General features: G+C 34.8%; 1 protein-coding gene across 1 annotated transcript in view; it reads left to right on the top strand.

Moving 5' to 3' along the window:
* PGR (progesterone receptor) overlaps nucleotides 1-11,712 on the top strand; it is a 92,853-nt gene extending 81,141 nt beyond the window's left edge. Inside the window, exons 7-8 of the mRNA XM_045371127.3 lie at nucleotides 6,254-6,411; nucleotides 9,075-11,712. Coding sequence (XP_045227062.2) covers nucleotides 6,254-6,411; nucleotides 9,075-9,230 — 314 coding nt within the window. The 3' untranslated portion in view covers nucleotides 9,231-11,712. The remainder of the gene's footprint in view (nucleotides 1-6,253; nucleotides 6,412-9,074) is intronic.
* Nucleotides 11,713-13,598: the final 1,886 nt, after the last annotated feature.

Genomic DNA, 13,598 nt, shown 5'->3' with positions numbered 1-13,598 from the left:
ATAAGGCCTAGGTGTATAGTAGTCTATACCATCTAGGTTTGTATGAGTACACTCTGTGACAATCACGCAATGATGAAATTGTGTAAGGACACATTTCTCAGAATATATACCCATCATTCAGTGATACACGACTGCAATTAATATTGGATAAGCACAAACCATACTCTTTTCTACCACCACTCTCACCCCATCCCCAAAGTATTTGCTATATAAAATACATAATTTTGTTTAGAATTATTTTTGTGATGTCAAGATAAATTGTTAAAACAGGTAACTATAAAGGTTAGCATCTTAATATAATAGTGGTTTCTTTATCACAGACACAGTCCAGTGAGTTAGCAAGAAACGCCCAGGCTCCTTCTAGCCAGTGGCTCCACCCTTTCCTCGTGGCTTGCAAACCTCTATTGGACGTGACTAGCAATGAGCACTGAGTGAGAGAGGTTTTGAAGGCTAGATCTGGAACTATCATACATCACTTTCACCCACATTCCAAGGCACTTAAGCTGCAGGAAAGGCTGGGAAATACAGCCTAGCTATAGGCCCAGAAGAAAGAGGAAATGATGTTTTATAAAGCATTGCGTTGATCGCCAGAAGGACAGGCAAATATCCGTTCCACTTTTTCTTATATCCAAGGAACATACTTACCTCTGCCTCAGTGGATCCCCAAGGGTCTGGGTGGGAAGTTTAAAAAGAAAGAAAAAGCAACTGCTTTGACCCTTGCATAGGCAGGATCAGCCCTCAAATGTACAAACCGATGCTTCCTTGATTCATTGTGATTTGTGTGAGAACCACAGGGAGCTAAGACCTCAGGCCGAGGGTGAGCCTAAGGTCTTTCTCAGCAACATCATTACAGGGACTTCTTTCTAAGACACAAATCTCAAATGGCTGGGGGGTGCAGATCAGGAGGGAAGGGCAGGGAAGCTAAACCCTAAAATGAAGGCTTCCTCATGGAATCTATGCAAAGACAAGGATCAATACATAACTCTCTTGGGAACCCTATTTGGACGAGGAATTTCAAGCCTAATTTGGTGACAGAGCATCAAGTGGAGAAAGAATATTCACGTGGAACCGGCCCAGAGAGTCCACTGGAATACATTTAATAACACCGTAATTAGCTCCTGCCCTTCTTTGCATGAAGGAATGAATCCTATAGCCCTTATGCCACAGAGTCCTAGATTTTCCAAATTGGCTTATATCCTTAACATAATTCTCTGTTTATGGATAGGCAACATTATGCTGGGGGATTAAACAACAATGGAATTAATCAACAGGGAGGCACTGCTCATTGTTGTCACTTAGAAACTTAGGCGATCACTAGAGCAGTGGTAAGAAAAGCAAGTGAGATTCGTACAACTTCCACTCACATGCCATAGAGAGTAAGATTTTTAGCCACTTGCCACTTCACAAAAAGAAAGAAAAAGAAACTATTTAATGAATAGTACTTATGCTTTCCACAGATTCTAATCAAGATTCTAATGAGATTTTGGGAGAAGAGGGTGAATTTGACAAACCTATTGAAAATCTATTTTTAAAACTAAATAGATAAGCATTATAAAAACATGCATGGAATTAGAAAGCTACTATAATTAATACAGCATGGGAGAAGAGATATACTGAACTTTTGGGCAAATCAGACAAGTATATATTAGAACATAAATAGTATAGTGGAAACCACAAATCAATGAGTATGAAACAAATAAATGTTAAGAAAAATAGTTTTATATTTGGAAAAAAAAAAGTTTGGATATATAGCTCAAATTATATCCTTGAATAACAGATAATTGAGTTAAATGTAAACACTCAAATAATTAAAAAACAAACTAGAAGAAATAGAAATAATCTTCAATCTCAAGTAGAAAATACCTTTTATAAATGCAAGAAGATTGGCAAAGTAAAACTTTGATGATTTGGTAGTTATGAACTTAAACCTCTCATTTGCCATTAAAAATGAAAATATAAATCTCCAGGAATAGACAGTAGGTTGAACAAACATTTTTACCATTGTTCTCACCAAAATTACACTAAAGGCCAGATGTAGTGGGTCACATTTCTAATCACACTTTGAGAGGCCAAGCCAGGCAGATAGCTTAAGCCCAGGAGTTTGAGACCAGCCTAGGCAACTTGCAAAACCCCATCTCTAAAAAAAAAAATACAAAAATTTAGCCAGGCGTAGTGGCAAGTGTCTATAGTCCCAGGTAGCCGGGAAGCTGAGGTGGGAGGATCACCTCAACCTAGGAAGTCAAGGCTGCAGTGAGCCATGATTGCGCCACTGTACTCCTGCCTGGGTGATTAAGGCCCTGTCTCAAAAAAAAAAAAAAAAAATTACACTAAAATCTTAGTAAAGGGATTTGCCATGAACAAATTGAGAAAAAATAAATTTACATTCATGTTTACAGCTGAGGGAAATATAGGGATTGGTTGGTAACCTTAAAGAGAGTTGTGAAGGTTTGAAATGACTGCTCTTTGAAGTAGCTCCAGAAAATTAGTACAGCCTCTATGGAAGACCATATGGAGATTTCTCAAACTATAAATATAACTACCATTCTATCTAGCAGTCCCACCACTGGATGTCTACCCAAAGGAAAAGAAATCATTATATCAGAAAGATACTTGCACTCGTTTATTGCAGCACTATTCATGATAGCAAAGATAGGGAATCAATCCAAGTGTGTATCAACAGATAATAGGATAAAGAAAATATGATGTATTCACACATATACATACACACAGACACACACACAATGGAATATTATTCAGACATCAAAAAGAATGAAAGTGTGTCTTTTGCAGCAACATGGATGGAACAGGAAGTCATTATCTTAAGTGAAACAATTCAGAAACAAAGTCAGATACCACATGTTCTCACTTATAAGTGGGAGCTAAATAATGCATGTACATGGGCATAGAGTGTGGAATAATTGACAGTGGTGACTTGGAAGGCTGGAAAGGTAGGACGGGGGTGAGACATTACCTAATGGATACAATGTGCATTATTGGGTGATTGTTATACCAAAAGCCCAGATATCACTATGCAATATATTCACGTAACAAAACTGCACAGATATTCCTTAAATGTATACAATTTTTTTTAAAAAAGAGGTTCTAGATATACATATAGATGTACATACTGGAGTTTTCAATTGACAAAAATTTGCATGGATATACTGAATTGCCAGAATTACTCTTCACAGTCCCCTTTATGTACAAGATCCTGAAAACTCAAAAACCAAAGAATGAACTTACTTGTTTTTCATAAGTTTGTATCTCTGGCCTTTTTTTTCTAGGGGAAATGGAAACCAAGTTTTGATTGGGGTGCATGGGATAAATATAGGTTTAAGAAATTGTAATTTTCCTCCCTGTTCCCTGAGGTACAACAATATTGGAATTAGGCCAAGGCTGGGCACAGTGGCTCATGTCTGTAATCCCAGCACTTTGGGAGTCTGAGGTGGGCAGATCACTTGAGGTCAGGAGTTCAACATCAGCATGGTCAACACAATGAAACCCTGTCTCTACCAAAAAGACAAAAATTAGTCTGAAATGATGGCACACACTTGTAATCCCAGCTACTCAGGAGGCTGAGGCAGGAGAATTGCTTGAACCTGGGAGGTGGAGGTTACAGTGAGCTGAGATTGTGCCACTGAACTCCAGCCTGGGCAACAGAGCAAGACCTTGTCTCAAAAAAAAAAAAAAAAAAAAAACCAATTAGGCCAACTAACAATCTTAGAATGGCCTCTTGGTGTTCCAGTAAAAGAAAGAGTTGCAAGTCTGAGGTAGAAATGATTAAGCTTAATGAGGAAGGCATGTCAAAACTTGATACAAGCTAAAAACTAGGTCTCCTGAGCCAAGCAACTAACCAAATTTCAAATACAAAGGAAAAGTTCTTGAAGGACATTAAAAGTGCTATTCCAGTGAACACATGAATGATAAGCAAAACAGCCTTATTTCTGATATGGAGAAAGTATTAGTGGTCTGAATAGATGATCAAACCAGCCACAATATTCCCTTAAGCCTAAGTCTCATCCAGAGGGAAGGCCCTGATTCTCCTCAATACTATGGAGGCTAAAAATGTGAGGAAGGAAGAGAAAAAAGTTTGAAGCTAGCAGAAGTTGGTTCATGAGGTTTAAGAAGCCATTTCCATAACATAAAGTATAAGATGAAGCAGCAAGTGCTGATGTAGAAGCTGCAGCAAGTTATCCAAAAGATTTAGGTAAGATTATCGCTACTTCTGAAAGTAGCTGTGCTAAAAAACAGGTTTTCAGGGTAGATAAAACAGCTTTCCATTGGAGGAAGATGTCATCTAGGATTTTCATAACTACAGAGAAGAAGTCAATTTCTGGCTTCAAAGCTTCAAAGGACAGGCTGACTCTCTTGTTAGGGGCTAATGAAGCTGGTGACTTGAAGCTGAAGCTAATGCTCATTTATCATTCTGAAGATCCTAAGGCCTTTAAGAATTATGCTCAATCTATTCTGCTGTTTATGAATGGAACAACAAAGCCTGGATGACAGCACATCTGTTTACGGCATGGTTTACTGAATATTTTAATCCACTGTTGAAACTTATTGCTCAGAAAGGAATACTACTTTCAAATATTACTGCTCATTGATAGTGCACCAAGTCAGGCAAGAGCTCTTATGGAGATATGCAAGGAGATTAATGTTTTCATTTCTGCTAACACAACATTCATTCTGTAGTTCATAGATCAAAGAGTAATTTTCCACTTTCATGTCTTATTATTTAAGAAATATATTTTGTAAAGCTGTAGCTGCTATAGACAGTGATTCCTCTGATGGATGTGGGTAAATTGAAAACCTTCTAGAAAAGATTAATCATTCTAGATGCCATTAAGAACATTCATGATTCATGGCAGAAGGTGAAAACAGCAAAATTAACAAGAGTTTGGAAGAAATTTATTTCATCCCTCTTGGATGACTTTGAGGGAGTTCAAAACTTCAGTGGAGGAAATAACTACAGATGTGTGAAAAGAAGAAGAGAACTAAAATTAGATGTAGAACCTGAAGACATGACTGAATTGCACTAGTTTCATAAAACTTGAAAGATGAGTTTTTTCTTATGGATGAGCGAAGAAAGTGGTTTCTTGAGTTGGAATCTGCTTCTAGTGAAGATGCTATGAACATTATTGAAATGACAACAAAGGATTTCGAAGATTACATAAACTTAGTTGATAATGCAGCAGCCGGACTTAAGAGGATTGACTCCAGTTATGAAAGAAGTTCTACTGTGGGTAAAATGCCATCAAACTGCCAGCATTGCATGCTACAGAAAAATTATTCACAAAAGAGTCAACTGATGCAGCAAACTTCATTGTTGCCTTATTTTAAGAAACTGTCATAGCCACCCCAACCTTCAGCAACCACCACCCTGACCAATGAGCAGCCATCAACATGTAGACAAGACCCTCCACCAGCAAAAATATTTGACTCATGGAAGACTCAGATGATTGTTACCGTTTTCTAGCAATAAAGTATTTTTTTAGTTAAGTTATGTTCATTTTTTAAATAATGCTGTTTCACACTTAATACATTCTAGTGTAGTGTGAATATAACTTCTCTGTAGACTGGGAAACCAAAAGATGCATGTGATTCACTTTGTTGCAATATTTCCTTTATTGCAGTGGTCTGGAACCAAACCAGCTATGTCTCCAAGATATCCCTATGTAACAAAGTGGCTGGATATAAGATAAATATTTAAATATTAATACTTTTCTCCCATATCAGCAGGAAGGCATTGGAAAATTTAATGAGGCAATTTTTAAAATTACAACAAAAATATAAATCGTCTAGGAATAATCTTAATGACAAATACTTGAGATTTATATAAAGAAGACAAAAGTTTACTAAGAGATCCAAGTGTTCATTAAAAAGAAGGGGACAAAAAGGATCCAGATTACATGCAGCTGTAAACTAAATCAAACCAAGTATTCAAGAAGCATGTAGAATAAGGCCAGGTGCTCTTTTGAGCAAATGCTAAGATAAATGCAGAATCCATTGATACAGGTCTAAAATAGGTCAGCTGAAGTGTTCTTTACTATACCTATTAGTTCTTATATTCTTCCAGTGAACTAGAAGTGCATATGTCCTGATACTATCAATAACATGATCTCTTTCCTATATAAGGTGTTTTTTTTCTAGTCATATATCAGAAGAAATCTTTATATATCTTACAAATATGTGTTATAAGTTGTTAATGTCATCTTTTTAAACATAACTGCCACTTTTAATTGTCTTCTTACAGTTCCTTTGGAAGGACTACGAAGTCAAACCCAGTTTGAGGAGATGAGGTCAAGCTACATTAGAGAGCTCATCAAGGCAATTGGTTTGAGGCAAAAAGGAGTTGTGTCTAGCTCACAGCGTTTCTATCAACTTACAAAACTTCTTGATAACTTGCATGATGTAAGTATTTGGTTGATTCCAGAATATCAATGATTATTCTCTGATTTTCTATAACTTTATAAATGTTACATATCAATTTTACTTTATATGATTTTCTCAGATTAATACTTGTATTTTAAAAGTGTTTGCATCACGCTGCTCAGACTTTATATAGTTTGTTTTCATTTTCAGTATAGACCACCCAAATATTCTTTTACAAGTATTTGTATAATTTGAGGGTAATTTAATAGCTGATAGAAATTATGGTACATTTCCTGAATATGTTCTAAAATATTTGTGCCTAAAATTATAAAAGATTTTATATATATAGTAAAAACAAAGGTATGTATGTGGAAAATAAGACTCATGCCATTTTAAATGGAATTATAAATAGCATTGCTGATGGATGGGCAATCAGGCAATATATAGCAAAAGTTAAAATTTGCATGCTTTTCAAGTTTCTATTTTTTAGAATTTATCTTAAAGAAATTATTAGGCAAATGTAATATACATGCAAGGATGTTCACCATAGCAGAGGGGAAAAAAAGAAAAACAAACAAGAAATGCCTAACACCAGAAGTGGATTACTAAGACAAGATATCTGTGGTTTGTCAAGATATATGAAATACAAGCTTTTATTGCTACTATGTTCAGATCACATTAAAATGACAGTGAAGGCATAAAAACGCTATCCACTCACTAGGTCAACTTTTGAGGTCTTACTCCTGAATATGAACAGACAGCCAAGATTATGAGCTATTTGAGTAAAGCCTCTAAAATGAAAGGCAGAAAGCAAAATAAAAAGACACTTGAAGGAAAAAAACACCAGTGCAGAGAACAGAAGAAAACTTCTAACATCCTCAGAGAAATAAGAATGATATGGCGTCCATGACATGAGAACAGAAAACATTTTTTAAATGAACATTTAGCAAGAAAATACTTTTGGATAATTAAATGAAGAAAGGCAGAAATTAAAAATTCACTGAAAGGGCTGAAATGGAAGGGAAAATCTGGGGAAAAGTGAAAGATCAAAACATGGAAAATTAGAAAGAAGAGTTATAGTAAATTTAGTATCCAGGGAGTTCTAGCCTCCAATTAATAGGAATGTCCAGAAGAAAAAATAGAGAAAATCAAGGAGAGAAATTTATGTAAGAAATCATAAAAGTTGCTGGAACTGAAATACACGAGTTTTCTAACAATAAGGGTCCAGTGTAGAGGCACTGCACAATTGAACTAAGGTACCTTATTGTAAAACTGTAGCATGCCAGAAATGAAGAGAAAATTTTAAAGTATACCAGCAATGAAAGAAACAGATCACACAGAAGTTATCAGGATTCAGAATGATGTTGGACTTCTCTGCAGCAACACTGGAAGCCAGAAGACAGTGGAGCAGGCCTTCAGAATTTCACGGAAAAGAAAATCTTCAAAGAATTTCATACCTAGCCAAACCATCGAACAAGTACAATGGCAGCATGGAAGTATTTTCAACCGTGCAAGGTCTCCTAGAGTTTACCTCAGATACAACCTTTCTCAAGAATTGCTACAGGATGTCTTACAACAAAACATGGGACTAAGCCAAAGATCCACCCCAAGAGAGATGCAAAGTGATGTCCCAACACAATAATTGTGCAGAGCAGTAGTCTAGATGGGAACAGTAATACAAAGGGTTCTAGGATACCAGCTCCAGGAAAAATAAATGGAACTGAGAGATTACCAGTAAGTATGACTGTAATTGAGGTGATTTTTACAATTCTGTTGGCGCATTTGACTATGACTTTGTGACAAATGTAGAGAAAACAAAACAAACAAGAACACGAGGTGATTCACTTCTGCAAAATAAAAATGAGTCATAAGAATGGAGATGCAATCCAGCAGAAAACCATTAAAAATCTTTATAATATAAATGCTGGATATTGCCTTTAGCTAAAAATTGAGCTAAAAGCTTTCTCTGGGAAGAAGAGAACGTGTACATAGTTGAGGAAGAGAGTGTCTAGTATAAGAGAACTTCATTTTCTTCATTTCCCATAGTAGAAACTAAACCTAACTTTAGTGGAAATATAGAAATAAATATCAAAAGACACAGGCTACAAAAAGTTGAAGGTAGTTGTGTCTACAGGGCTGGAATAGGGATGGGAAGAAGTCTATCAGGAAACTGCAAGGCTGTATTGCTGCTGCTGCTGCTGCTTTTGTTTTTATAATCATGTAGTACTACTTGGCTTTTAACACTATACACATGAATTACTTTGATAAAAATTAGATTAAACGATGTTGGATTATTGGCATAGGAAGAATCAATATGTTATATAAAACAGCCAGATTAGCAAATAGAATTTATGAAACATGTGTAACATCGTGTGTATATTTGGGTATGTCTGTACACATGTATAAAAAGAAAAAAAACTTGAGTAATATACCAAAATGTTTACACAGCTTATCCTGTGGAATTATGAATAACTTTCATTTATTTAAATAAATCTTTCCGTAATATCAGAATGTCCTATCACAAGTATGTAACATTTTACATATTATTCTAGAAAATGGTGGGAGTTATTTTCATTGTGGTAAGAAGAAAACACCTTGAGAAGTATTTATATTATAGTTAGAAAAATAAGTTGCCATATTTGAATAGCATATGAATTTATTATTTTTATTACATGTTTTCTACTTGTTTGTTAAACCAACAGCTTGTCAAACAACTTCATCTGTACTGCTTGAATACATTTATCCAGTCCCGGGCACTGAGTGTTGAATTTCCAGAAATGATGTCTGAAGTTATTGCTGCACAATTACCCAAGATATTGGCAGGGATGGTGAAACCCCTTCTCTTTCATAAAAAGTGAATGTCATCTTTTTCTTTTAAAGAATTAAATTCTGTGGTATGTCTTTTTGTTTTGTCAGGATTATGAGGTCTTGAATTTTTATAATGTTCTTCTGAAAGCCTTACATTTATAACATATCATAGTGTGTAAATTTAAGAGAAAAATTGTGAGGTTCTAATTATTTTCCTTTATAAAGTATAATTAGAATGTTTAGCTGTTTTGTGTACCCATATTTTCTTGAAGAATTTACAAGACTGAAAAAGTACTAAAATTGTTAAACTATATCTTATCCATATTATTTCATACCATGTAGGTGAGAATTTTTAACTTTTGCATCTAACAAATCATCTACTTAAGAGAAAAAAAATCTTACATGTAATAATACAAAGCTATTATATCAGTTATTTCTAGGTAACTCCCTTTGTCTCAATTATATTTCCAAAAATGAACATTTAAAATGTTATGCAAAATTTTGTCTAAGTATATTTGTGTGAGGATGAAATTCGTAACTTTCATCAGATTTTCAAAAGTATTTTTAATGCAAATAATGTAGAAAGAGTTTAAAACCACTAAAATAGATTGATGTTCTTCAAACTAGGCAAAACAACTCATATGTTAAGACCATTTTCCAGATTGGAAACACAAATCTCTTAGGAAGTTAATAAGTAGATTCGTATCATTATACAAATAGTATTGTGGATTTTGTAGGTTTTTAAAATAATCTTTTTTGGGGAGAGAATTGTCCTCTAATGAGGTATTACAAGAGGAAATAAGAAATCAGAAGATTATGGCCTAACTGTACTCCTTACCACCTGTGGCATGTTGAAAGTTAGTCACCCTTACTGATTTTCAATTCTCTCACCTTTGAAAGTAATAAAATATCTTTCCTGCCAATTGCTCCTTTTGGTCAGAGCTTATTAACATCTTTTCAAATCAAAGGAAAGAAGAAAGGGAGAGGAGGAGGAGGGAGGTATCAATTCACATACCTTTCTCCTCTTTATCCTCCACTATCATGAATTCCTCTTATGTTTCAGCCATGCAGATCTTTTTACCATCAAATTTCTGCCAGAATTTTCCCCTTTGATGCTAATTCCATATGCGTGTTTCAACCTTCAAGACTCAGCCAAATGTCATTTCTGTAAAATCTCTGAGTCTTTCAAGTAGTAATTTGCCTTCTCCTAGAGTTCACCTGCCACTTTGTGCACATTTGAGTTACAGTAGCATGTTGTTTTACAATTGTGACTCTCCTAGGAGTCTGGGAGCCACATAAAGTGGACAATAGTGTTTGTCGACTGAGAGTTGAATGACATGTTGTCTCTGTCTTGGTATTACAGTAGATTTTGATCATTCTTTGGTTACATTTTTGCATATTTCTGTACCCATGACTTTATCACTTCCTTCTCCCATGCTTTATCAAATATCTTCATCTCTTTTAAACTTTCCACCTTTGCTTCCTACTTTGTGAGATCTCTCCCTTTACTGACTATAACATAGAAGAATAGAAGTGTATTGTATGTGTCTTAAGGACAATACTTTAGATTTCTTGTTCTAAGTTTTTAAACTGAATGAATGGAATATTATTTCTCTCCCTAGGAAAAATTCCACAAAACAATTATTTCTCACGTTTACGTAGCCTTAAATTGTTTTGTACTGTAAACCTCAGTATAAAAACTTTCTTCATTTCTAATTTCATTCAACAAATATTGATTGAGTACCTGGTATTAGCACAAGAAAAATGTGCCAATAAGCCTTATGAGAATTTGGAGCTGAAGAAAGACTATCTAACTCAGGAAAGTTACAGTCCAGTAGTAGGTATAAATTACAGTGCCTGATAGGTAGGCGTTTTAATATCTGTACACTCAACATATACTAGATAGACGCAAAACATTTACAGACAATTTTACTGATACATGTGCAGCACAAAGGTACTAACTTTAAAGTAAATATTAAATAACACCTTTATGTGTCAGTAATTCATTTGCATTAAATCTTATTGAAAAGGCTTTCAGTATATTTTCCCCACAAACGTCATCCCAAGAGAAGTATTTTTAACATCTCCCAAATATAATAGTTACAGGAAATCTACCTCTGTGAGAGTGACACCTCTCAGAATGAACTGTGTGACATAAGAAAATGAATGTAGGTCTATCCAAAAACCCCCAAGAAACAAAAACAATATTATTAGCCCTTTATACTTAAGTGATGGACTCAGGGAACAGTTGATGTTGTGGTCATTTTATTATCTCATTCTTGTTACTTTGAATTAAACCAATATTTTGATGATATAAATCATTTCCACCAGCATAGATTTAATTTCCATCATAACTTTAAAATTTTCTAATTTCACTCAACTATGAGGGAATAGAATGTGGTGGCCACAGGTTTGGCTTTTGTTAAAATGTTTGATATCTTTGATGTTGATCTCTGTCTGCAATGTAGTTGTCTAAACACTAGGATTTAATATTTAATGCTAAGCTTAAAAAATAAAATACCTTTTTAAAAAGAATATGGCTTCACCAAATGGAAAATATCTAATTTCTAAATATTTTTCTCTACAAAGTCCTATCTACTGATGTCTCCATTACTATTTAGTCATCATAACCATTATCTTCATTTTACAGGTCATGTTCTTTCTGGTAGCTCTAAAATGACACTAAATCATAAGAAGACAGGTTACATATCAGGAAATACTTGAAGGTTATTGAAATAGATTCTTGAGATGAAAATATTTTCCGTAAAAAGGTTTGAAAAGCCATTTGAGTCTAAAGCATTATACCTCCATTATCAGTAATTATGTGACAATTGTGTGTGTTTAATGTTTAAAGATGTGGCACTTTTTAATAAGGCAATGCTATGCTATTTTTTCACATTTAACATTAAGATAATTTATTGCTATACAGGTGATATGGAAATATGATGAACAATATTTTTTTGCCAAAACTATGCCTTGTAAGTAGCCATGGCATGTCAACCTGTAACTTAAATTATCCACAACTAGTCATGTGTTTGATGATGGGCACTGTGGAGATAGCTGATGTAGGACTGTGCCCCCCTTCTCTGCCACTTACTAGCTGGATGAGATTAAGCAAGTTATTTAACCTCTCTGATTAAACCTGCCTTTGCCCAGTGCTTTGTAATGAGTAGAAATGGAAACCAAAAAAATGTATACAGGCGTTCAGAAATAGTAATTGCTATTATTTTGTTTTCATTAAGCCATAGTTCTGGCTATAATTTTATCAAACTAACTGGCTATTTTCTACAGTGAAACCAGGGTTCTAGAAAGTCTCATTGTTTTATTTATGTCACCATATGCTATGATATATTTGATTGAATTCATTTAAAATTAGGGCTGAAAGTATTCAAGTAATTTATTCTGCTGAAAAAAATACAGTGTTTTGAGTTTAGGGCCTGTTTTATCAAAGATCTAAAGAGGCTATCACTCTTTCATTGTAGGTATTTTAAAATAATGACACTGATTTTAACATTTTAAGTGTCTTTTTAGAATGAAGAGCCTGACTAGAACATAGCCCCTACAAAAACCCATGCTGAAATTATTTTTACTATGGCAACAATTCCACAAAAGGGAACAATGGGTTTAGAAATCACAGTGAAGTCATCAACCCAAAAAATAACTTCCTATCCCTAAGAAGGTTATGATGTAAGATGCCCACAAGAAATCTATGTCTGCTTTAATCTGTCTTGTATTCCTTTGGTAGGATGGCTATTACATTTTTAGTTTTTGCTGTGAGTACCTAGGCAATTTCTGTCATCCATACTTATCCTTCACACATCAGAAGTCAGGATAGAATATGAATCCTTTTAAATATTTTTACAACCCTAGAGCCTTGTGCATAAGAAGCACTCAAAACTTGCAAAATATATATTTTTTTCAAATTTAAAGATACTCTATTTTTGTATTCAATAACTCAACAACTGTGGTCCCCACTGATAAAGTGAAGTGGACAAGAAGACAAGTAATGGCTTAAGTTTCTTGTTCCCAAAGTATGCCTGTTCAGTAGCCATTGGATGTGGGAAATTTCTACATCTCTTAAAATTTACAGGAAATACATAGCCAGATGTAGCAAAAGTTCATCAAGTCCTAAATTGCTTATCCTTACTATACTAAGTCATGAAATGATTTTTTTTTTTTTTTTTTTTTTTTTTTTTTTTTTTTTTTTTGAGACGGAGTCTCGCTCTGTCGCCCAGGCTGGAGTGCAGTGGTGCGATCTCGGCTCACTGCAAGCTCCGCCTCCCGGGTTCACGCCATTCTCCTGCCTCAGCCTCCCGAGTAGCTGGGACTACAGGCGCCCACAACCGCGCCCGGCTAATTTTTTGTATTTTTAGTAGAGACGGGGTTTCACCGTGGTCTCGATCTCCTGACCTTGTGAT

The sequence above is a fragment of the Macaca fascicularis genome, chromosome 14 (genome assembly GCF_037993035.2).
Source record: "Macaca fascicularis isolate 582-1 chromosome 14, T2T-MFA8v1.1".
NCBI classification, from domain to species: Eukaryota; Metazoa; Chordata; class Mammalia; order Primates; family Cercopithecidae; genus Macaca; species Macaca fascicularis.
This window is presented reverse-complemented; position numbering and strand designations above follow the sequence as displayed.